This window comes from Galeopterus variegatus, unplaced genomic scaffold (assembly GCF_000696425.1).
Source record: "Galeopterus variegatus unplaced genomic scaffold, G_variegatus-3.0.2 Scaffold6243, whole genome shotgun sequence".
NCBI lineage: Eukaryota > Metazoa > Chordata > Mammalia > Dermoptera > Cynocephalidae > Galeopterus > Galeopterus variegatus.
Window position 1 is genome coordinate 20,263 of NW_007732354.1, and position 22,841 is coordinate 43,103.

General features: G+C 49.6%; 1 protein-coding gene across 1 annotated transcript; it reads right to left on the reverse strand.

Annotated features, from left to right (window-relative positions):
* Positions 1–6,305: 6,305 nt before the first annotated feature.
* PVALB (parvalbumin) lies at positions 6,306–22,841 on the reverse strand. Its single transcript, XM_008590640.1, has 4 exons — positions 22,691–22,841; positions 20,792–20,924; positions 19,387–19,496; positions 6,306–6,523 (listed from the first exon to the last, which is right to left on the reverse strand). The coding sequence occupies exons 1-4, from the start codon at positions 22,749–22,751 to the stop codon at positions 6,495–6,497; spliced, it is 333 nt and encodes a 110-aa protein (XP_008588862.1). The 5' UTR covers positions 22,752–22,841; the 3' UTR covers positions 6,306–6,494.

Sequence of the window (22,841 nt, forward strand, 5' to 3'; positions counted from 1 at the left end):
GGGGGGGACTCATCCAATTAGCTAAAGGTCTGAATAGAAGAAAAGGCTGACCCTGTCTAAGTAAGAGAAAATTTCTTCCACCTGACTGTCTTTGAACGAGGACATTGGCTTTTTCCCTGCTTTCAGACTCGGAGCTACACCTTCAGCTCTCGTGGGTCTCCAGCTTGCTGATTTACCCTACAGATGTTGGGACATGTCAGTCTCCATAATTGCATGAGCCGGTTACTTATAATAGATCTCTGTGTGTGTGTGTGTGTTAATTAGTCTGTCTCTGCTGCTTATAACAGAATTCCTGAAACTGGGTAATTTATAAAGGAACAAAATTTATTTCTTACGGTTTGGAGCTGGGAAATCCAAGGCTAAAGGAGCACATCTGGTGAGGGCCTTTCTCTTGGTGGTGACCCTACAGGGATGCAGGGTGTCACATAGTGAGAATGGCCTCAGCAAGGGAGCTAACCTCCTCATTTTCTCTCCTTATAAATAGCCATAAGAACAATGCCCATGATAACTCATTACTCCATGAATGGATCAATCCATTCTCAAGGACAGAGTCCTCATGATCCAGTCACCTCTCAAAGGCCCCACATTTCAAATACCACAATTGGATTTCCCATCCTCTTAGCATAGCACTGTTACAATGGGGGTCAAGCTTCAAATGAATGTTGGGGGTCATTCAATCCACAGCAGGGTGTGTGTACATGTATATGTATATATGTATATATGTACACATACACACACATACACACATCCTATTGGTTCTGTTTCTCTAGAGAACCTGACTAATATAGGTTATTTTTCCTTCTGTTGTTGAATTGTAGGCATTCTTTATATATTCGAGATACTAAATCCTCCCCAGATATAGGATTTGCAAATGTTTTGGTCCCTTTGTGAAGACAGGTGGTTAAAGAAGCCATTTGCATAAAGTGGGGTGGGTGTTGGAGGAAGAACAAAGCAGGAATCCCCAAGAATGAAAGCTCGACAGGAGCAGGTTTATTTGGTTTATTTACTGTGGAGTCCCATTGTGCCTAGCCCTGTCAGGTACAAGTAGACACTCAGAAATTATTTGTTGAATGAGTTAATAAATGTTTGCTATTTTTGCTTTAATTAGCTGTGTGTTTTGAGCAAGTTACCTAACCTCTATGAACCTTAGCTTTATTGAAGTATAAAATAGAGANTAGACTGGGTAATTTATAAACAACAGAAATTTATTGCTCACAGTTCTGGAGGCTGGGAAGTTGAAGATCAAAGCACCAGCAGATTTGTGTCTAATGTGGGCTCTCTGCCTCATAGGTGGTGACTTGTTGCTGTGTCCTCACATGGCAGAAGAGAAAAGGGCTAACAAGCTCCCTCAGGCCTCTTATATCAGGGCACTAATCCCATTCATGACGGCTTTTTGCTCCCATGACCTAATCACCTCTCAAAGGCTTCACCTCTTGATACGATTACATTAGTGATTAGGTTTCAACATAGGAATTTTGGAGGGGCACATACATTCAGGCCACAGCAGATGGTACATACAAAGTGTCTGGCACATAGTAGGTGCTCAGAGGAGGAAGAGGCAGATTTGGAAACCAAACCTGTCCAGCCCCAAAGTTGGAGTCCAGCACAATCATATTCTCCAAGTCTGTGGCTAAAAGAGCCCAGAGTCCCAGCCTCGACTTTTCCTGTCCATCCTCCCCCACCTCTGATCCTTCCTTCTGACTGCACTGGCTCTGCATCTCCCTTATCTGCATCTTCTAGCTCTGAGACATCCATCCACCCAGGGTGCCAGCCGTCATTCATCACTCCGCCCATGCACAGTGAGCTTTGGCTGCTCCCCATGCTCATTGGAGGCCACTTAGGGACTGATGTGTGGCTCCTCCTCCGAGCCCCCTCCCTCCCCACTCCCTGCCTCTCTCCGACAGAAGGGAAGGAGATGAGGAGTGAGGCGTCTCTGAACATAACAATGAGAAAAAGGAGAAAACCTACAGAGGATGAGGACAGTGGTAGTGAGGGTGTCAGAATGATGGCTGGATGGAGACTGGGGACGTTGGAGCCCAGTGACACTGGGCCATAGAGGACTGTGATGGGCAGGGAGGGCTTCCCGCCCAGGCCCTTATTCCTTATTGAGTTAGCAGGCCCCTGTGGGTGTGGTGCCCTAGGAGGGGTGGGGCAGCAGGAGACTGGGGTTCTATTCTGCACCTGTGTGTGTCCTTGAGCAAGGTGCTGGCCACTTGGGCTTCTGTGGCCATATCTGTACCATGATGGGTGGAGTTCAGCACCTTTTTGTGTACCAGGTCCTGGGGTCTAGCAGGGAGCCCACAGATGTGCCCTTAGGCATCTCGTGGTCTGTGGGAGGGATGGACGGAATCAGGTTTTCACACAACTTTTCATTTTTTTGTTTTTTCATTTCACTTGCAGGAGAAGTTCAGGGGCTGTAACCTTGGCTGGGCATGACTGTCCGGGGTTATTTTCCTGAGGATAAACAGAACTGAGCCTAGGAAAGGGGAGTTAGGGAAGACGGGGTTGGGGGGTGGTGGGGGTGCAGAATGGTCCAGGCTGAGGGAGTAGCCTGGAAGGACTGAGGGAGAAGGGCTGAGACAGGCTGGGTGCAGAGGAAGGCAGGCCCATTCCTGCAGGGTGGGAATGCTGTGCTAGGATTTGGGATGTGAGTCTATAGATTGGGCAGTCCCCAGGCAGTTTTAAGCAGGAGAACAATGTGATGTGATCTGCATTTTGGAAGAGCTCTTGAGCTCTGGGAGCAGAGTGGATTGGGGAGGTAGAGGGGAGGTTGGAGACAGGCTAGGAGCCCACTGTGGTGGTCCAGGGATGGCCGAGGTGGCTCCACCAGTGTCTCTGAGACAGAGAGAAGCCGGGTGGCCTCCAGATGGTAAAGGTCCAAGTATATAAAACCCCAAACCCAAGTAACAGTGACTGGAGGTATAGCCTTGCCTGAAGAGATGGCCAAAGTCTGAAATGGACACTGTTCATGAATGTGAGACCAGACCACATGACTCTACAGAGTGGGCCCCCTCCCCCACAGCCTGCAATCAGCCAGGATTCAGGTGGTGGCAGAGACGGCGAGAGAAATGGGCTGGATCAAGAACTGTGTAAGAGGTAGGAGGAAGAGGGCTTGGCGAAAGACTGCGAGGTCAGTGTGGCTGTCCCTTGTCACTACCTGTCCCCTTGGTAAAGAATGAGTCTTGTGGCATACCCCTTCTTGGGGAATCCCAGACCTGTGTGGGTCTGAGTGCTCACCACCATAAGATTGCCAATCACACCTGCCAGAGAGAACTTAAGTCTTTTTATTTTGGAAGACGTTGACCACGAGACAGACAGTAAAGTCCCAAATGCCTCCCTGCTTGACTGAGGGCTGGGGTTTATACAGGTAAGTGTATCAAAGGAGACAGGATGCCTTGAGAGACATATGCAGTATGTTCGAGTGTGACGGACAGCTGCTTACTGCTCTGAGAGATGTATCAGGTGAGACACGATGTCTGCTTTTGATACAATCTTAGTTAATCATTAAGGACGAGCTATAAAGGGAAAACAAAGTTAGTTCTATAGTGTGTACACGAGTGTGGGGGTTTTCTATGTTTACACCCCGACCACACCTCTGTGCTCCCCGCTCAACCACCCTGCCCCGCAAGGTGTCCTCTGCGCAGCCGTATGCTGAGCATACTGGGCTCGCGGTCATTAAGCCCCACATTTAATTCCAGCTCTGCTCTTTCTGGCTGTGTGTCCCCAGAGTGCTTGGTTTTCTTACCTATAAAAGGGGGGTAATAACATGCCAAAGGCTTGTTAAAAGAAGGAAATGAGATCATGTTGTTTAGCAGATAGGACTCCCCCACTCCCAAGGCAGCTCTTACTATTTCTGCCTCTGTTGTCCTGTGGCAACAGACGAAGGAGCCCTAAGCCCTTGCAGGGAAGCCATTTCCTCCTTGTCTTGCTCAGGCTCCAGGAAAATTCCTTTCAAAACAGGGGTCTGGAGCCTGTGTCCTGTGTCCTCCGAGAAGTCTAATGGCCCTGCTGTCAAAGGCTTGGCTGCTGTGCCATCAGCTGCCCTGAGTGGGAACTGTACTGTGTGGGTTCTCATGTGGGTGTAGGAGAGACACACTGACAGCCGCTCCAGGCCAGTGGGCAGTGGCAGCCGGCAGCCGTCACTGTTGTCCCGACCTGCCTGTCCTCTTGCAAGACCCTGACCTGGTTTTGGGTGAGGTGCTCAGGCTCCCCAGCTGCTCCTCCCATATTCCACACAGGCCCAGTGTAGGGCAGCCCCTCTTTACCACCGCCCCACAATCTCAGTGTCTAAAACTGGACCCCCTGACACCCCATATGAACACCTGGTCTGCGCTGGTCCTGACTGTGGTCACAAGCACATGTGCACACGCATGCCCTCATGCCTGCCCATGTGCTCACCCACACTTGTAAACACACAGTCGTGTACACACTATAGAACTAACTTTGTTTTCCCTTTATAGCTCGTCCTTAATGATTAACTAAGATTGTATCAAAAGCAGACATCGTGTCTCACCTGATACATCTCTCAGAGGAGGAAGCAGCTGTCCGTCGCACAGTCACACTCAAACATCCTGCATACGTCTGTCAAGGTATCCTGAGATACACTTACCTATATCCTTTGATACATTTACCTATATAAACCCCAGCCCTCAGTCAATCGGGGAGGCAGTTGGGACTTTACCCTCTGTCTCCTGTCAATGTCTTCTGAAATAAAAAGCCTTTCCTTTAAGTTCTCTCTGGTAGGTGTGATTGGTGATATTATAGCAGCAAGCTCTTGGACCCGCAAGGTTCAAGGATTCCCCCGGTGAAGGGGAATCCTACAGGACTCTTTTATTGCCACACTCACGCACAGTCCCCCTCCCAGGTCCACTGTCACTTGCTCCACATCAGGCTTACCTGCTGCTTTTGTGAGCAGCCCGTGGCACCCGGCCATGCCCAGGGCAGGGCTGCCCTTCAGGGCTTGCTGCTGCTGTGGCCCAGTTCCCAGTTCTGGTCCTATGTTTGCCTGGGCCCACTTGCTCTGCCTGGTGTCACCCTGGAGGGTGGCCTGCCCATCCCTGCCCTCAGCCTCATCCTGTGGTCTCAGTGAGAGCCTCCCTGACACCCCTGTCCGGGGCTGGTGGCTCCATTGTGTATGGGGTCTGGAAACCTGACATATGAGAGGGAGAACAACACCTCAGCCCCTCCCCACCCAGGGACCTCTAAAGTAAACCTCCCCCAAGGCCATCATGGGGAAGAGCAGGAGCCTCCTGCAGGGCTGCTCTTGGCTCACTTCTGACCTCCCTGACTCTCAGGCCTGAGCTTTCTGTGTGACTGACCCCACCTGTCTCCACAAATGGGCATGATCTGCAGCAGGCCAGTCAGGGCCCCTCCTCCTGGCCTCTGTGACTGATTCAGAGAGAGATACAGGCTCTGCTGGGGTTGGGGTCCTGGCTCCACCATTTACATGCTGTGTGGCCTACGGCAAACATTTAAATTGTCAGAGCCTCAGCTTCCTCATCTGTCCAAGGGGGATAATAATAGTCCACACTTCACAGGGCTGTACAGATGGAACCCTGTAACGGGCTCAGCACGGGTAAGTGCTCAATGAATGTTAGCTGCTGGTATCAATGGAACTAAACTTGGGGCCTTCTGATGGAGTGATTGGGAAAGAGAAGCTATTTTTGCTGGTACTGCTGAATGTACTCCTTGAGCTACTGGAGGAATCGCCATCGTGAGGGGAGAGCCTGCCTGACAATGAATCCAGCACAAAGGACAGCAGCGCTCAGAGACAGGGAAGGAGGGACTCGGTCCTGATGATGGCACTTGAGTCCCTTGATACAGCTGTTCCTGAAGACCTGTCCCTGACTATTCGGGCACATGAGCCAATCAGTGTTTTTCTTCCTTTTCTGCTAAGTTACTTGGAGTTGGGTTTCTGTCATTTTTAACAAAAAGAGTCTTAATGTGTATCATCCATCCATCCATCTTCCCACCCACCCACCCATCCATCCATCCACAGACCTGAATTCAAATCCCAGCACCAACAAGTCCTAGCTGTGCAGGCTTAGACACACCACCTCCTCTCCCCAAGACTTGGTTTCTGTATCTGTAAAATGGGAATTTCATTACCTACCTTCTAGGGTGGTTTCCAGGATTAAATGGGTAACCTGTATAGAGTATCATGCCCAGTACCAAATGCAGAGCAGGGGCTCAGTAAATTTCCCTTAGATTACATCTTTTGTCTAAATTCGGCCCCCCACCCCCTGACCAAGTATGTGTGCAAAGCCAATGTCCCATTAGGCCTGAGTCCTCCCGAACAGGCAGAGTCCGATTGGTACAGCCTTTATTGTTTCTCCAGTATTTTCCAGAAGAATGGTGTCATTTGAGGGCCTCAGGGGACAGGGGGGAGTAAAAAATAACATAAACAAACTGAACAGAAACTCAGGAGGGTGGCAAGAGGGGCTGAGATTCGGTGTTCAGGGCAGAGAGGTGGAAGACAGGGCAGTCAGTGCCTCTTAGCTTTCAGCCACCAGAATGGAGAACTCTGCAAAAGAAAATGACAAAGGGAAGTGACTCAGAGGTGGAGAATACAGGAGAGACTGTGCAGGGCCTGACCGCTGGGCCCCCATGCCAGGCTTCCTCTCGATTCATGCATCTGCTGCAGGCGACCTGGAGTGATGGAATAAGTGAGTGTGGGGATGAATGAATGAAGGAGTGAATGAGTGAACAACGAAGCAAGATGGGAAATGATGAGCTTACCTTCTCTTTTGCCTCACGACGTCATGCAACACACATTATTCTTAATAATAACTATAATAATAACAGCAATAATAATTCTCTGAATGTTTATCATATGCCAGGTACTATTCTAAACACTTTATATACAATATCTTGTGTGACTCTGACAATAATCCCATATGGTGCATTTTATCAATATTCTTATTCTTCAGATGAGGAAACTGAGGCTCAGAGTCCAGCAGTTTTCCTGGGCTTTTCTATTGGTTTTCTCCCCAGGAATGACAGAGAACAAAGAGTTTGCCACCATGTGCCACCATGTGTCTCTGACATGCCATGTCCCAGGCCTGCCAGGGAACTTAGGGTCAGATAAGTTCCCATTGCCTCTAGACAATGCGGCGTGGTGATGGAGGGCCAGTACGGGTGGGGGATCACGAGTTAGGGGTTCCAGGCCTCGCCTGGTCCTAGTTGCTGGAAAATGTGCGTCTCTGGGTTTCAGTTTCCTCATTGGCCAGTGGAGTGGAGAGACGGTGCAGTAATAAGTCCTTGTGAGAGACAAACGAAAAACTGGGCATGAAGTGGCTTCAAAAAGGCCACAAGAATGATCTGAACTCCCTGAGGTAAGCTCCACCCTCTCCAGATTCTATGGAATGTATACGTAAAAACCAACCAATGCAATGTCTTAGTTTTCCTCACTGCATCATGGTTACATTCAAATAACATCAGGAGAAGCAGGGTGAAGGGGATACAGGACTCTCTTTACTATCACTGGAATTCTTCTGTAAATCTAACATTATTTATTTATTTATTTATTTTTTCCTTTTTTTGTCTTTTTTACTGACCGGTAACGGGATCGCAACCCTCGGTGTCACGCCCATACCGGGGACCGGCAACGGGATCGCAACCCGCGGTGTTGCGCCCGCACCACACTCAGCCAGTGAGCGGGAACTGGTCTCCACATGGGATCCGAACCCTCGGCGGGAGCACCGCCGCGCTCCCAAGCGGCGCACTCTCCAGTGCGCCACCGGGCCGGCCCTCTAACATTATTTAAAGATAGAAAAGTGCAAAGACAAAAAACAACCAAAGCAACATGTGCTGTATATATCATGAAAATAACCTGGCCCTGGCCCTGGCTAGGTAAAGGGATACGTACCTGGGCTTCTCACCTTCCTAGGGTTTGACCTGGGAAATAGACACCACCTTTTCCTGTCCACAGGCTGTCCCAAGACAGGAAAGGTGGGTGACCTGGATGTGGGGGCCTGTGTAAGGACTCAAGGCGGGAGAGAGTGAGGGTCCACCAGCTGGTCCTGCAACCGATCCCCAGGGCTGAGTGGTAATAGCAAGTGGCAGGGATGGAGAAATACATAAATAATGAAATGCCAAATGCTCTCAAGGAGTCCTTGCCACAGACCAGATGTCAAAGCACTTACTTTCTCAGCCATAGCTCCTGTGATCCCATAGGACCGTGGTGGGTCAGGTGGTTCTTTTGAGATGCCATTTATTGTTAGTAATTTTATTAATGTTGTCCATCTTGATAGTAATTAGCATTTATTGCCGGCCTACAGGGGAAGTGTTGTACATATATTATCTTACTGAATTCTTATGACTAACCCATGGGTATACACCTTTGCCTAAATTTTACATATGGGGAAACTGAGTCCAAGAGTTCAACAGTGGACATGATTCAAGCTATGATGTATGCTCTTAGGCTTCCCTCCTTATCCTGGACGTTTCCAGCCTACTTTGACCTAGGTATAGAGTGATACATGTCCCTGCTCAAATACTGCCACCCTTAGCACTCTGTCACTTTAGCCCTTTTTTATTTACTTTGTGGTACTTAGCACTCTCTGAAATGATCTTATTAATGTCCTTATTTTTGTCGGTCTCCTCGTACTTGAATGTAAACTCTAGGAGGGCAGAGAGGCCTGTCTCTCTTGTTCACCACTCTCCTGTCAGCTAGAATAGTCACGGTACACAGCAGGTGCTCATAAATGAATGCTGAATGAATGATTGGGTGGATGGGATGGCTCCTGAGTCCTACTCAGAGTTCAGTGAGTTCTGACTTACTGCGTATTATTCTTACAACAGCCCTGAGACGTAAGTGGGACGATTCCTATTTTACAGGCAGGGAAGTGGAGGCTGGAGAGCTGAGATGTCAGGTCATGTGGAAAATATGAGGCAGGGCTGGGCCGTGGCCTCTGGCCCTAGGAACAGCCCTGTATGAACAAGGAGAGGCTGCTCCTGATGGGGCTAGCGTCCCAGCGTGGGCTAGAGATGACCTCTCTCCAGCTTCAATCTGCCATTGAATTTGGAAGACTGGCCAGGGCAGGCATTCCCTGTCCTTGGGCACTGAGTTGCTCTGTCCTGGGATGAGGGAGGGCTGAGCCCATCTGCCACCACCTGCTCAGGGGAGAGTGTTAGAAGGGGAAGGTGGTCTGTTCTGTTTTCCAACCCGCACTGACCTCCTGACCCCTCCCCCTGGAAACAATGGGCTCTCGAGCTGCAAGTCACATTCACACTAAGTGGGATTTGGTGCAGTTGGTGTGAGGGGGACCAAGGGACGCTGATGAGGGACTCTACAGAAGTGGAAGCCAGAAATTTTGGAACTTGGCTATGGGAGATATTTTCGACCTGTAGGGTTTCAAAAGCCTCTTAATTCAGACCCTCTGTCTATCCTGGGGTTCATTCTGAAGCAGCCAGCACCTCACAAGGGCCACGTGCCCTGGCTGTTTGCAGAGAACACAGGATTCTAATTTTATCCCCTCAGAACCTTGAACAGGACGCTTGTAGACAAATTGAGGGCAGGGGCCACCTCTTCTGTACTTTTTGTAACAGCCTTAGGGCAGAGCTCTTAGGAACCAGCCAATTAACCAACAGCCACCCTATCAAAATGCCTCCTCTAAAATGTCCATGTCGCTCCTTAAAGAAAAACAAATGACCATACAAACAAAGACTCGGTAAAATCTAGGTCAACTGATTTGGTGGTAGGACCCCGGGATGGGGAACCGGGTTTGGAGGATGCAGTTCCAGTCTTGTTCTGCCACCCACTCGTGTCCCTGGATGAGACACTTCACCTTCCTGGTTTCAGTTTTCTAAGCTGTGGGTGCTGGTTCTAGAAGACACCCTTCCAGCTCTCACACAGTGTTTGCAGCAAGCAAGCTGGGGGTCTATCCCAGCTCCTATGTCTTGTTTCTGTCACCTTCAGTTAGATACTTCACTATGCCTCTGTTTCCTCATCTGTAAAATGGAGCTCATGATAGTACCTACCTCCCTGGGTTATTGAGAGGAGCCAGCCTAATGATCTTGGTCACAGCCTAATGCATAGTATCAGCATCTGGAGCTAGGGAGTCAGATGCTTCTGTACCTCAAGCCACTTTGAAACCTAACCTATGGGGGGGACTCTGTAAACATTACCATAACCTTCATTCGTTAGCATCATTGCTCTTGCTGCTCTTCTTTGTCTCCATTACCCCCCACCACTTCCTGTCCCCACCTTGGCACCTGCCTACAGCTTCCCAGAAACCCTGGAGCTGGATCTGAATCTCATTCCATCTCTACCTGGCTGGGCGGCCACGGGTCACTACTTCACCTCTCTGAGCTTTAGTTTCTCATTTGTAAAGCGGATATAAGAATGCCTGCTTGCACGGCTATCAGGAAAACAAGATGAGAAAATGCAGAAGATGCCTGGCACATAGAAGGTGGCTTGTAAGTGTTAGTTCTACCTCCGGATATAAGAATGCCTGCTTGCACGGCTATCAGGAAAACAAAATGAGAAAATGCAGAAGATGCCTGGCACATAGAAGGTGGCTTGTAAGTGTTAGTTCTACCTCCCCTGATCGTCAGCACAGCTAACATGGTTGGAGCTTTGAAATAACAGTAACCACAGAAATCTTGAAATTAAGGAGGACAAGGAAGTCTAAATGGCAACCAGCTGACCTGGTACAGGTTTCTATCTACCCCATCCGAGTTAGAATCCCACCTCCAGCACACCCATTCATGGAAACTCAGGCTCTAACCTCCAGTTTCCTCATCTGTTAAATGGGGATACTGAGGATACCTCCGCATGGGGTTCTGGTAAGGACTACATGAGGTAAGGGATGAGAAGCACCTAGTACAGTGCCTGGCACACAGTGGGAATGCAACCAAACCAACTCCTGCTGTTAAGGCATGAGGGAGAGTGTCCCTTTGGAGGGATCCAGACGTTCTTCCTCCTTGAGACATGCAAGTGCAGCACTGCCTTTGCAACCTGAAACCTCGCCCAAGGCCCTCGGGGGCCAGCCTGCTGACGTCTTCATCATCCAACAGAAGGAGAAGGACAGGCAGAGATGGGGTGGGAGGGAGGCAGCAGGTGAGGGCAGTGGATCGGAGCATGCTGTTCTTGTCTTTCCCTTAGGAAACTGAAATTAGCTTAATCAGGTCTGCTCCAGTCTGGGGTGCTGTGCGATTGGACAAATCTAGAAGCTATTGATAGGTGAGACTAGCACACGCTGACAGCCCAAAGTGAGACCGAGACTGTCACTGAGTCAGCGGCTGGAAGGCTCTCTCCTTCCTTCTGTCGTGAGCGCTGGGATGAAGGACTGGCCTCCTGGTTTATCACCTTGCCTCTAAATAGCTCCTGGGCTCAGTTTCTTATAAATTGGTATTGCAAACAGGGATCACTTTCCCATCCTGGAGAACCAGGAGGCAGGGTTATTTGAGGTCAAGCCAGACGGCCGCAGGGAGGTGCCGTCAACAGTTCTGGGGGCTCACGGCATGCCAGGCCCCGCCTGCGGAGTTATCCCAATTCATCCTCACCAGCTCTCTTATTCCCATTTTACTTACAGGGAAACTGAGGCTGAGAGTCACTCAGCCAAGAAAATTCTAGCTCAGGTGTGGCTTGTGCCAGGCTTGTCTCTTTCTCAGATTGAAGTTGAATGACCCTGTGATTAACTCAAGCTGTAACCCACAGAGGCAGAAGGAGAGGATCAGTGGAGAATGAGCCTCTTTTTTCCACCCTAACTGCTGCTCCATTTTACAGGAGGCCAGTTACATAAGGAGTGCTGCTGCTTCTCCCTTTGCTGAGCCTTATCTAGTGCAGCGTGAGGCTGGAGTTAGGGAAAGTCCACGTGGGAATAAAAAGGAACAGATTGCTAAACACAGAAACCATTTATAACTCCAGGGTCTCAACTCAGCTTGGGGGTGGGGGTGGTGGAGGCAGGAAACCCAGGTCCCGTTCAGCCAAGGATTTGCTGTGTGACTTTGGCACTTTACATCTACTGGGCCTCAGTTTCCACATCTCTCAGTGGACTTCACAGCCTCTGTCTCCTAGACCTCATCAGGTTGGTGTGAGGGCATAAAGAGAGGGGACAAAATACTGTGCACCCTTGGGCTGTGCTGTCAGGACTGTGGCTCGCTTCGATGTGCACATCCTGCCTTGCCTGGAAACCAAACCCCCTCAGGGCTGGAGGGCTGGAATTACAGGGAGGGGGAGATACTCCTTCCATCCTTCTCACTTTTCTCGCATCACAGACTCAGTTTCACTCCTGCTGAAGATTGGGATTCCACCACTTCCAAAGGGCTTTGAGGTGGCTTACAAACAAAAGCATTAACATAAGAGGGAAGGAATCACTTCCAGAATGTTCACTTAATTTGAGCAGCAACCCTATAAGGTGGGTATTTTTATCCCCACTTTACAGATGAGGAGGCGGATGGCCTGAGAGAGGAGAAAGCTTGGCCATTCACATGGCTGGCACCCACGCATCTGGCATGCGGGTTCTATTTCCTGCCTGGTTCAGGAGCACCGCAGCCCGACGGCTAACTCCATCACTCCCACCTCCCATGTTAAATAGGCTGCTTAAGGATAAAAGGGAACAGATTTTGCCAGAAGGAAGCAGAAAAGGCACCGTCAGGCTTGTGAGTGGCACTGATGGCAATGGCCAGACAATAATCATAACTAAATTTTTCAGCAACAGGAAGCAAAAAGCAAACCACAGGCTCTTGAGCTGGACAGGCGTAAAGCACAGGAAAGTGCATCTATCCCTGGGATTGGGCTTCAGGAGAAATGTAACTAGGATTGTGTGGGTGCATGGGGGTGGTGGGGACATGCTGATCTTGTCTGCGGTGCTGTGGGGGTTTGAAAAGCGGGCCCCAATGCTTAATAGCAAGGTGCTCTGCTTTCTTGGGCCTCAGTTTCCTGTCTGTGCAGGTAATAAAGGAATCTTGTGGAGCTGTTGTGAGATTTGAATGAGCTAAAGAGGTAAGGCCTGTGAGCAGTACCTGGCACACAGAAAAAAGTAGGAGTGGATGCTAACTCAGATTCCTGTCAGTGTGTACATTCTGAGGCAGGCATTGAGTTTGGAGAGCCTGGGCAGGGGACACATGCCAGTATGAGGCTGGGTAGTACAGGGTCCTGGCTAGCCCACTGAGCCTCAATCCTGGCTCTGCTTCTCTCTCCTTTTCTGCCATAACCCCCCCCCCTTTACCTGCTCCACACTAGCGTTTTAGGGTGGCCTCCGAGCATCAGTTGACCACATCTATAAAAGTCTTTGAGCTTCCTGAAAATAGTTGTCCCATAGACAGGATTGCAAAGAATTATTATTAGAACTTTGTCTTTCCCTCTCAACAAATTAGGTACAGAAGCAAAGTATCTCAATACAATGAAAGTCATATATGACAAACCCACCTCCAATATTGTCCTAAATGGGACTTCCTTTAAAAATAGGAACAAGATAAGGATGCCCACTCTTACCACTCTTGTTCAACATAGTATTGGAAGTACTAGCCGGAGCAATCGGGCAAGAAAAAGAAATAAAGGGCATCCAAATTGGAAAAGATAAAGTCAAACTGCTTCTGTAGATGACTTGATTCTATATGTAGAAGACTACAAAAACTCTTAGAGCTGATAAACGAATTCAGTAAAGTTGCAGTATACAAAATCAATATACAAAAATCAATAGTGTTTTTATACTCCAACCATGAACTAGCAGAAAAAGAAATCAAGAAAGCAAGCCCATTTACAATAGCTACCCCAAAAATAACATAAATAGGAATAAACTTAAACAAGTAGGTGAAAGATCTCTACAATGAGAACTACAAATCACTGCTGAAAGAAATTAAAGAGGACACAAAAAGATGGAAAGACATTCCATATTCATGGATTGGAAGAATTAACATTGTGAAAATGTCCATACTTCTCAAAGTGATCTACAGATTCAATGCAGTCCCCATCAAAATACATATGACATTCTCCACAGAAATAGATAAAAACAATCCTAACAAAAGACTGGGAATAGCGAAAGCAATTCTGAGCAAAACAAACAAATAAACAAACAAATACATAATAAAAAAATATAGCTGGGGGCATTACACTCCCTTTCTTGAAATTATACTACAAAGCTATAATAACCCAAACAGTATTGTATTGGCATAAAAACAGACACACAGACCAGTGGAACAGAATAGAGAACCCAGAAATCAATCCATGTACTTACAGCCAACTGATCTTCAAGAAAGGCACCAAGAACATACACTGGGGAAAGAAGAACCTCTTCAATAAATGGTGATGAGAAAACTGGATATCCATGTGTATAAGAATTAAACTAGATCCACACCTCTCACCAAATACCAAAATCAAACCAAAATGGATTAAAAACTTAAATATAAGACCTAAAACTATAAAACTCCTAAAAGAAAACATAGGGGAAACACTTCAGGAAGCAGGACTGGGCAAAGACTTTATGAATAAGACCCTCAAAACACAGGCAATGAAAGAAAAAATAAACTAATGGGATTATATCAAACCAAAAAGGAAAGGAAAGGAAACAATCAACAGAACGAAAAGACAACCTGGGAATGGGAGAAATATTTGGGAGAAATGGGAGAAAATATTCGCAAACTATAATCTGACAAGAGGTTAATATCCAGAATATATAAGGAACTCAAACAACTTAATGGTAAAAAAACCAAATAATCCAATTAAAAAATGGGCAAAGAAGCTGAGTAGACATTTCTCAAAGGAAGACATGCAAATGGCTAACAGACACATGAAACAATGCTCAGTGTCACTAAGCATCAGGGAAATGCAAATCAAAACCACACTGAGATACCATCTCATGCCAGTGGGACTGCTTATTAGCAAAAAAGACAGAGAATAACAAATGCTGACAAAGATGCAGAGAAAGGGGAACCCTTCTACACTGTTGGTGGGACTGTAAATTGGTGCAGCCATTTATGGAAAACAGTATGGAGGTTTTTCATACAACTACAGATAGAACTACCATATGACCCAGCAATCCCACTACTGTGAATATACCCAAAGGAATGGAAATCATCAGGTTAAAGGGATACCTGCACTCCTATGTTCATTGCAGCTCTATTTACAATAGCCAAGACGTGGAACCAACCTAAATGTTTATCAACAGATGACTGGATAAGGAAAATGTGATATATACGCACAATGGAATACTACTCAACCATAAAAAAGAATGAAATTCTGCCACTGGCGGCAACATGTATGAACTTAGAGAAAATTATGTTAAGTAATATAAGCCAGGTACAGAAAGAGAAATACTGCATATCCTCACTCATAAGTAGGAACAAAGAAAAAGAAAGACAAAGACGCAAACAAACAATAGTCACAGTAATACATTGAACTTTCAGAAGGAGAGAACAGAATGATTAGCAGAGGTGGGAAAGGGGGACTGGAGAGGGTTAGTGAGAAATTGGTTAATGGACCCAAAGAATGATTACGTTTTGTAATGTAGAATATGCGAATTTTCCTGATTTGATCATCACAGATTGTACACACAAGTATTGATAGTCAACTCTACACCAAACACATGCACACGCACACACACACACACACACACACACACAGAACTTTGTCTTTCTACCCACTCCCTTCAATCTGGGATCTTAAAGAGTCTGGTAAATATCGCTCACCTTCAGAAGGACAGAACTGGGAATGGGGCAGTCCCCGGTCCTGGGCCCCCCAGTACCTGCTGCATGCAAGGCCCAGCCCACATGGGTCTCCAGCCTTGGCCTCAGACTGCTTCCCCCTCCACACAGGGCCCATGCTGCCTCCTCACTGCATCCCCAGAGCTGGACACACATTCATTCATTCATTCATTCAATAAGCAAACTCTTCTTGTTCCCCAACCATGTGCCAGGCCTTATTGTAGGTGTTGGGGACAGAACTGCTCTGTGGAGCTGATGTCCCCATGGGGGAGAGAAGCAAGCAATACATCAATAAATAAAATGTCTAAACTTAAATGAATGAATGGAGCAGGCAGCACAGGGCATGTGCTTGGCAGCCAGACAGATCTGAACTCAGATCTTTGCCTTTTCTCTTGCTACCCATGGGAGTTTAGGGAAACCCTCAGCCTCTACAAGCCTTAATATCCTCATTTCTAAAATGGGAAGTGTGATAACATGCCCCTCAAAGATAACGAGGAAGGTTAAATGGATAAAACGCTATGCACAGTGCCTGGCGCGTTAAGTGCTCCATGAAGTTAGATGTCATTGCTGTCATCATTCAAGGTCACATAGCTGAGCCTAAGTACTGAACTGGTCCTCCTTGGAGATGTTTATCCACTGGGGCATCCATGGAATTCCAGAGCTGTAAGGACCCCAGTGATTGGCTAGTGATCTGACCCCTGGTTTTAGGCACCTAAGGGTCAGAGGGGGTCTGTGACTTGCCCTAGGTCCCACCAAGAGTTGAAAGCATCTTCCAGCTGGTAGAGGGGCTGGGATCCTCTAGCCTTCAGAGGGATCTGGCAGCAAAGCAGTGAGTCTGAAACAGAATCTCCTGGGCCCCTGCAAAAGGCCCTGTCTCCCTTCTCGAAGCCTACTGGGCATCATCACACCCACCATTTCTGTGTTTGGGAGGTGGAAGAGCAGGAAGGGGTGTCTGCATCTTCCCACCTCAAAAGCATGAAGTGTGGGGCCCCACTGCCTCGGGGAGATCTGTACTCAATGCCCGTTTCATCTCTTGTCCCCCTCCTGTGTTCTGTCCCGATCCCCAGAGCTCAATGTAGGATGCACGGGTTAGCCCAGGCCTGGACTGTGCTGTCAGACAGATCTGGGTTTGAATCCCAGCTCTGGCACTAGCTGGCAGTGTGACCTGGGGTTCCCCGCACTGCCCTTTCTGCATCTGCGCCTGTGTCCTCTGTTATCAAGGTCAAATGAGGTGAGACTGGTATGGAGCCCAGCACAGGGACGGGCACACATTACATGCCCAGGTAATAATTCTCCCCTCCCACTCCCAGCAATCCAGTCTTCTTGCCCATTTCTAACATGCCCTCCACTTTCCAGCCTTAATGTCTTTGCCGATGCCAGCACCTTGCCTGGACCTCCTTCCCTGTGGCCTTCCCAGACTGTGGCATTCCTGCCCATAGCTTCCAAATCTGCACAAAGTGCTGACTGCCTGCACCTTTCTGCCTCTGCCTGGGAGCCCCATTCATTTGTGTATATATATATATAACTGTAAGCAATGTGCCAATAGAATAAAAACAGCATGGCAGCTGCCGTTTATTGAACATTTACGATGTGCTGTGCACTGCACTCAGTACTGCTATATTATGCCGAGTTTACAGATGAGGAAGCTGGGACTCAGGGCTCCAGAGCTGCCACACAGGAGCACCCAGACAGGCAATGGTGTTGCTGCAAGGTGAACTCATTCATCTTCACCTCCCCCTCTGCCAGGCACGCAGTGGCTACTCAGGAAATGTCTGCTGGGTCTGTTGGAAGAGTTTAGCTGGCTCTTTAAGATCTGAGTACGGCAGGGAGGGAGGGAGGCAGGGAAGCAGGCCAGAGTCTGGCCTGGTTTTTCCTCATCATTTAGGTTGTCTGTGAGCAGCCAGCCATGAAGACCCTGCCCAGGGCTTCTGAGCTGTGGCATATTGGCTGCAAATAGAAATGAGAGGCAGGTCTGAAGGCCTGGGTTGGGGTCGTAGTGGGAGCTAGTACTTGGAGTAGTGCTGTCTGACAAGTGGTCTGGTGAGGATGGGGGTATCTGTCACCCACCAGACTCACCAAGAGTAGCCAAGCCACCAATGCCTCTCCAACACTCTCTCCTTTGGCTCCTTTAAAACCATCTCCCTCCTTCCTAGCCATGAGAAGGGCAGCTGGCATCAGATGGCCAGGGGACGCCCTGCATCTGACCTTGGTAGAGATTCTACACTCTTGTTTCTGGCAAAACAAACAAACAAACAACAAAAACCCCCTTTAATAAACTCACACCCACTTTCAGAATCCTCATACCTTTCCCAAAGCAACTTTGTGTCTACAGTCACTTAATTTTCACAACGGGCCCAAGCAAGTCTTAGGATAAGCTTGTGAGCCCATTTGCCAGGCAAGGGAACCTAGGTGCGCAGAGGTGACATGTTCAAGGTCACAGCTGAGCACGGGGGCTGGACTTTATTCTCAGGCAACAGATGTTTATTAAGTCCCTGCTTTGTGTTAGGTGTTGGCTAGATATGGGGGATAAAAGGGTGAATGCAACCTAGTCCCTGTTTTTTAAATTTAGTTAACAAACACATATGTAGTATTTACTCTGTGCCAGACACTGTTCTAAGCCCTTTATACATTAAAACATCTAGTCCTCATAATAGCCCTATGAGATAAAAACTATCATTATCCTCAGTTCAGAGATGAGGAGCCTGAGGCCTAGAGTAGTGATGTGAATTGCCCAAGGTCACAGAGCTAGAAAGTGGCAGGGATTTGAACCCAGACAGCCTGGGCCCAGAGGCCAAGCACCTACACACAGTTTCTCTTATAGTGGCAGAAAGGACTAACATGGGAGCATAGCATGCTGCAAAGACTTATTCAGACCTGGCTCTAAATCTCTGCTCCACCACTATGTCCTGGCTCTTTGAAATACACTAAGCACCTTCAACTTCTGTTTGCCCATCTGCAAAATGGGGATAATTCCCAAGGATGTCGCAATGCTAAGAGCAATAACAATGCTGAGAAGTGCTCCAGCAATGCCAGCTAGAGCTGAATGGAGGACGTGAAATGGACCACCAGCCCCTCGCCTGTGCTGAAGCGAATCCTGAAAAGCCAGGTGGGACCTAGTATTCCTTTTCCTAATTCGCAGCTGATTCCTGGCTGGATGTTTCTCTTGGCTCTCCTGCAATGCTGGAAGGGTATATTTGAGTGAAGCTGAAACAGGATTCGAGACTTGAGGTTACAGGGCACCAGGACAAGACATTGACAAGGAAAGGAGAGATAAGGAATTTCCATCCCTGGACTCTGAGAATCTGAGAGCTGGAGGGTCTGTGGGGATCAGTTGGCCTCATCTCCTCTGGTTACAGATAGGAGACTGAGGCCCAGAGAATGAGGGAGACTGCCCAAGGTCAACCAGCCAGTTCGGGCAAGCTGGGACCAGAACCCAGGCAAAAGTGCAGGCCAAGTTCGAGGAAAATCCCCAATTCTCCTGGATTCCCTATCCAGCAGTGAGAAAAAAGAATCCATTCCTTTTGGGCTGTTCAATTTTAGAAAAATAGACCAGTTTTTCTTTGTCAGGCTTATGTGGCAGAGCTCTTAGACCTAATGAATTGCCTTTTTTTCTTCTAATCTTGGGGAGTGAGGGACCCCTTTTCTCCCCTTCCTTGTGACAGACATAGCTCCAAACTTCTAGCATCCAGACATCCCAAGAGCCACAATGTGCCCAGCCCTCAGGTCATGGCTACCTACCGTCGACTCCAATTTTGCCGTCCCCATCCTTGTCTCCAGCTGCCAGGAGCATCTTGGTTTCCTTAGCAGACAGGTCTCTGGCATCTGGGGAGAAGCCCTTTAGGATGGCCCTGGAGGAGGGAAGGGAGAAAGCCAGCAAGAGAGTGAGGCCAAGGTGACCTTGCAGGAACACTGTGCGGATGGTGGCTGGCATCTGCGCAGGGGAAGGGGGCAGCTAGGACAGGCAGCAGGCAGAGGGCGTGCGTGCAGTTGTGTGGGGCCAAGTAGAGGATCTGTGGCCATGACTTCACGGGTGAGTGTGCAGGGAAGGACAGGCTGTCCTCAGAAAAGGGCCGCCCCCGCTTCAGGGAGGGCACCTACATTCGTTTATTTATTCAACATATATCTTTTAAGTGTCTTTGCTATGCTGGAAACTGAGAGCACAGTGGTGATCTTTGGGAGCCACCTGAAAAAATGAGGAGGAGGCCAAGTACTGTGACAGAGACCACACGCTGTGATGGACATGGTGACAGAGGGGCGTGGCACCGAGGGTGCATCCACCCATCTGGTGTCAGGGGAGGAGTCAGGGGAGGCTTCCTGGAGAAGGCAATGCCTGGAGGATATAGAAGTCAGCCTCCGTAAGTGTGTGTGCACATGTGCACATGCTGGGTGGGTAGAAGGAGAAGGTTCTAGACAGAGGGTACCCTCATGGGATGGGTTGGAAGAGACAGGATGGTGGGAAGTTCCTACTTGAAAGGCCTCTCTCCACACCTTCTGCCTTCTCTTTTTTGATAAAATTCAAGGCATTCGTGGCCAGAGTGACATAAGGCACAGCTGGTCAGCAGACGTGGGCCAGGTGGCCGAGGGGGGTGAGGGAAGTTTCCTTTGCTGACACAGTTTTGCATTTTCCTAGTCACAGCCTTCTCCTGCTCTGCTTGGCTTCAAGGACCCCTAAGCCCCCAAAGCTGGTTCTGCATCCCTGGCTTGCCGAGAAATTGCTCTGGCTGCACTAGTACAGGAGGACTGGGGGTTCTGCGGGACGGTGGAAGGTGCCCTTTAGACAAATGAAAATCAAAAAAATACTAAAGTGAATGCTTCCTGCCTCGCCTATGGTGTTAGGTAGTAAGAAAAACTGCCTCTTCATTTGTATTAAATGACTAAGTAGCATCATTCCATTAGCAATATTAAGTGTCTATACTTTAATCTAGTTACTTGCACTTTCAGCTGAGGATTTTATTCTTCCAAAAGAAACAGCGCTGGGAAGCATCTTCCCCTGGCTCCCTGAACACCGGGTCGCATACAGTTACTTTCTGTGAAGGGTGCAGAGAGAAGGGCAGGTCTGATGGGAACTCGGAAGCCAGGGTCCCAGCCCCCACGCCCTCTCCCAGAGCCTCAAGCTGGGCATCCCCTGCCGGCCTCAGTTTACCCCAGCTCATCCTCCTCGATGAAGCCACTCTTGTCTTTATCCAGGATGTGGAACACCTTCTTCACGTCATCTGAGTTCTTCTTCTTCAGGCCAACCATTTGGAAGAACTTTTTGTGGTCGAAGGAGTCGGCAGCTGTCGAGGGGAGGAGCGGGTTAAAATGAGGACAAGGAAGGGGCACAGGGAGGATGGGGGGTCGCCACGGTGGCATTTGTTGATTGACTTCCACATGCCAGTCGTGGGGAGTGGAAGGGCTGCACCTCCGTCGGAGGGCTGAGGGACCCCAGGCAAGGACAGGGCGCTCTGTCCAAGGTCACGCAGCTGGAGAGGAAGAGGTGGACTCACACCCAGACCCCCAGCTCTCCAGTCTGCCCTGCTCCACTGCGCTTTCGTGGATGGTGGGGGTAGCACCTAAGAACCAGAGGCTTTTGGCCTCCTGAGAACCTTGGCTCCATGAAGCCTTTTGGGTGGTCGCTGGGTAGGAGTGGGCCGGGGAATCGAAGGTGGTGTGTACACGGTGTGTGTATGTTGGGGTGGGGAGAGGAGGGTCGGCCTTCTTTCTTGGCTACAGACCCCTGTTGCCAAAAAATCAACATAGAGAGGACAGTTTCCCTCAAGGTCACACAGTGGGAGGAGGAGAGGCCCCAGAAGTCCTGACTTTGCTGCAGAAATCCATTCCAGTGGCGGTGGTGGTGTGTGTGTGTGTGTGTGTGTGTGTGCGTGCGTGAGTCTCGGCGGGCTCGGAGGAATGCCCAGTTCAGTTTCTCCTCAGAGGCAGCAGGGTGGCTGGAGTAAGGCGGGGGTTGTTGGTAATCACGGCGCCTTGGAAGGGTGACTTTCCAGAGCTTCCTGTGCCCAGGGTAGGGGGTGCCAAGCAGATAGGAAAAGGGAGCCCCTTCCCGCCTCTCCCTCACCCCCATTTTCTATGTCTTGAGCTCCTCTTTTAGAGCACCTGGGAAAGGGCACACACAATGTTAGATTGGGTATCGTGCACGTGTGTGTGTGTGTGCGTGCGTGTGTGTGTGTGTTGGGGGGGTGGCAGGGGGTGCGGGTTGAGAGTCTAGCCCAGGGCTGGAGGGAAGGAAAGTTGCTCTGTCCTCCATTGATAGTAGGGAGGGGGACCAAGACTTCGAGGCAACCCCAGTTCTAATCCCCCTTCTGCCCAGAAATTGCCTTGGACAAGTCACCTGATCCTCTCAGAGCCTCAGTGTCCCCATCCGGGTAATAGGACAGGGGGAAGGCGGGCAGCTAAGAGGTAAAGTCCGGGGCAGCTAGGAGAGGTGAGACTGCCGGCCCCCTCCCCTGCCCTGCCTAAGGAGACTGGAAGATGGAGGCGCTGAGGATGCGCCGCGCAGGGTTGGATGGAGCTGAACGCTGCGCTCGGGGAAGGTCACCTCGCCGGCGGGTCCGTTGGAGGTTTGGGACTCCGAGTCCCCAGGGAAGGGTGCTCGGATAGTCGTGGGGCCCAACAACGGCCGCCGCCTGGCCGGAAAAGTCCTGTCCAGAATGAAAGTCCAGTAGAGGGGCTTGGAGAGAAGGCGCGCGCCTCTGCAGACCCCTCCACGTGCCTTAACGGGGAAGTCCCGAGCGCGCACAAGGACCCCGGAGGTCCCTGCTCTTCGCCCTCGGTCCCGAACCCGGAGTCCTCCCAGCGTGGTGCCCGCAAGTTTCTGTTACTGGGGCACGGCGTCGGTCCTCCCCGCCCGCTCCCTGCGCGCCCATTTCCGCCTGGACGGAGTTTGGGAAATGCTGAGGACCCCCGCACCCCGCGCCGGTCCCGCCCGCGTTCCGCGGGATGCAGAGGAGCGCTCGGGAGCAGCGGCCGGCGGCCCGGCCCGCAGGGGTGCAGGGGCGAGGGTGGTGGTGAGAGGAGAGGGACGGGAGGCAGGCGCGCCGCTCACCGCTAAAGGCTCCCACGGCCTTCTTGATGTCCTCAGCGCTGAGCAAGTCTGTCATCGCCATCCTGCAACTCTTTGAGCGGGCAGAGCAAGTGCGAAAAGATTAAAAAGTGCTTTTCTCATCATTTCTGCTCATATGACCAGCGCTGCAGTG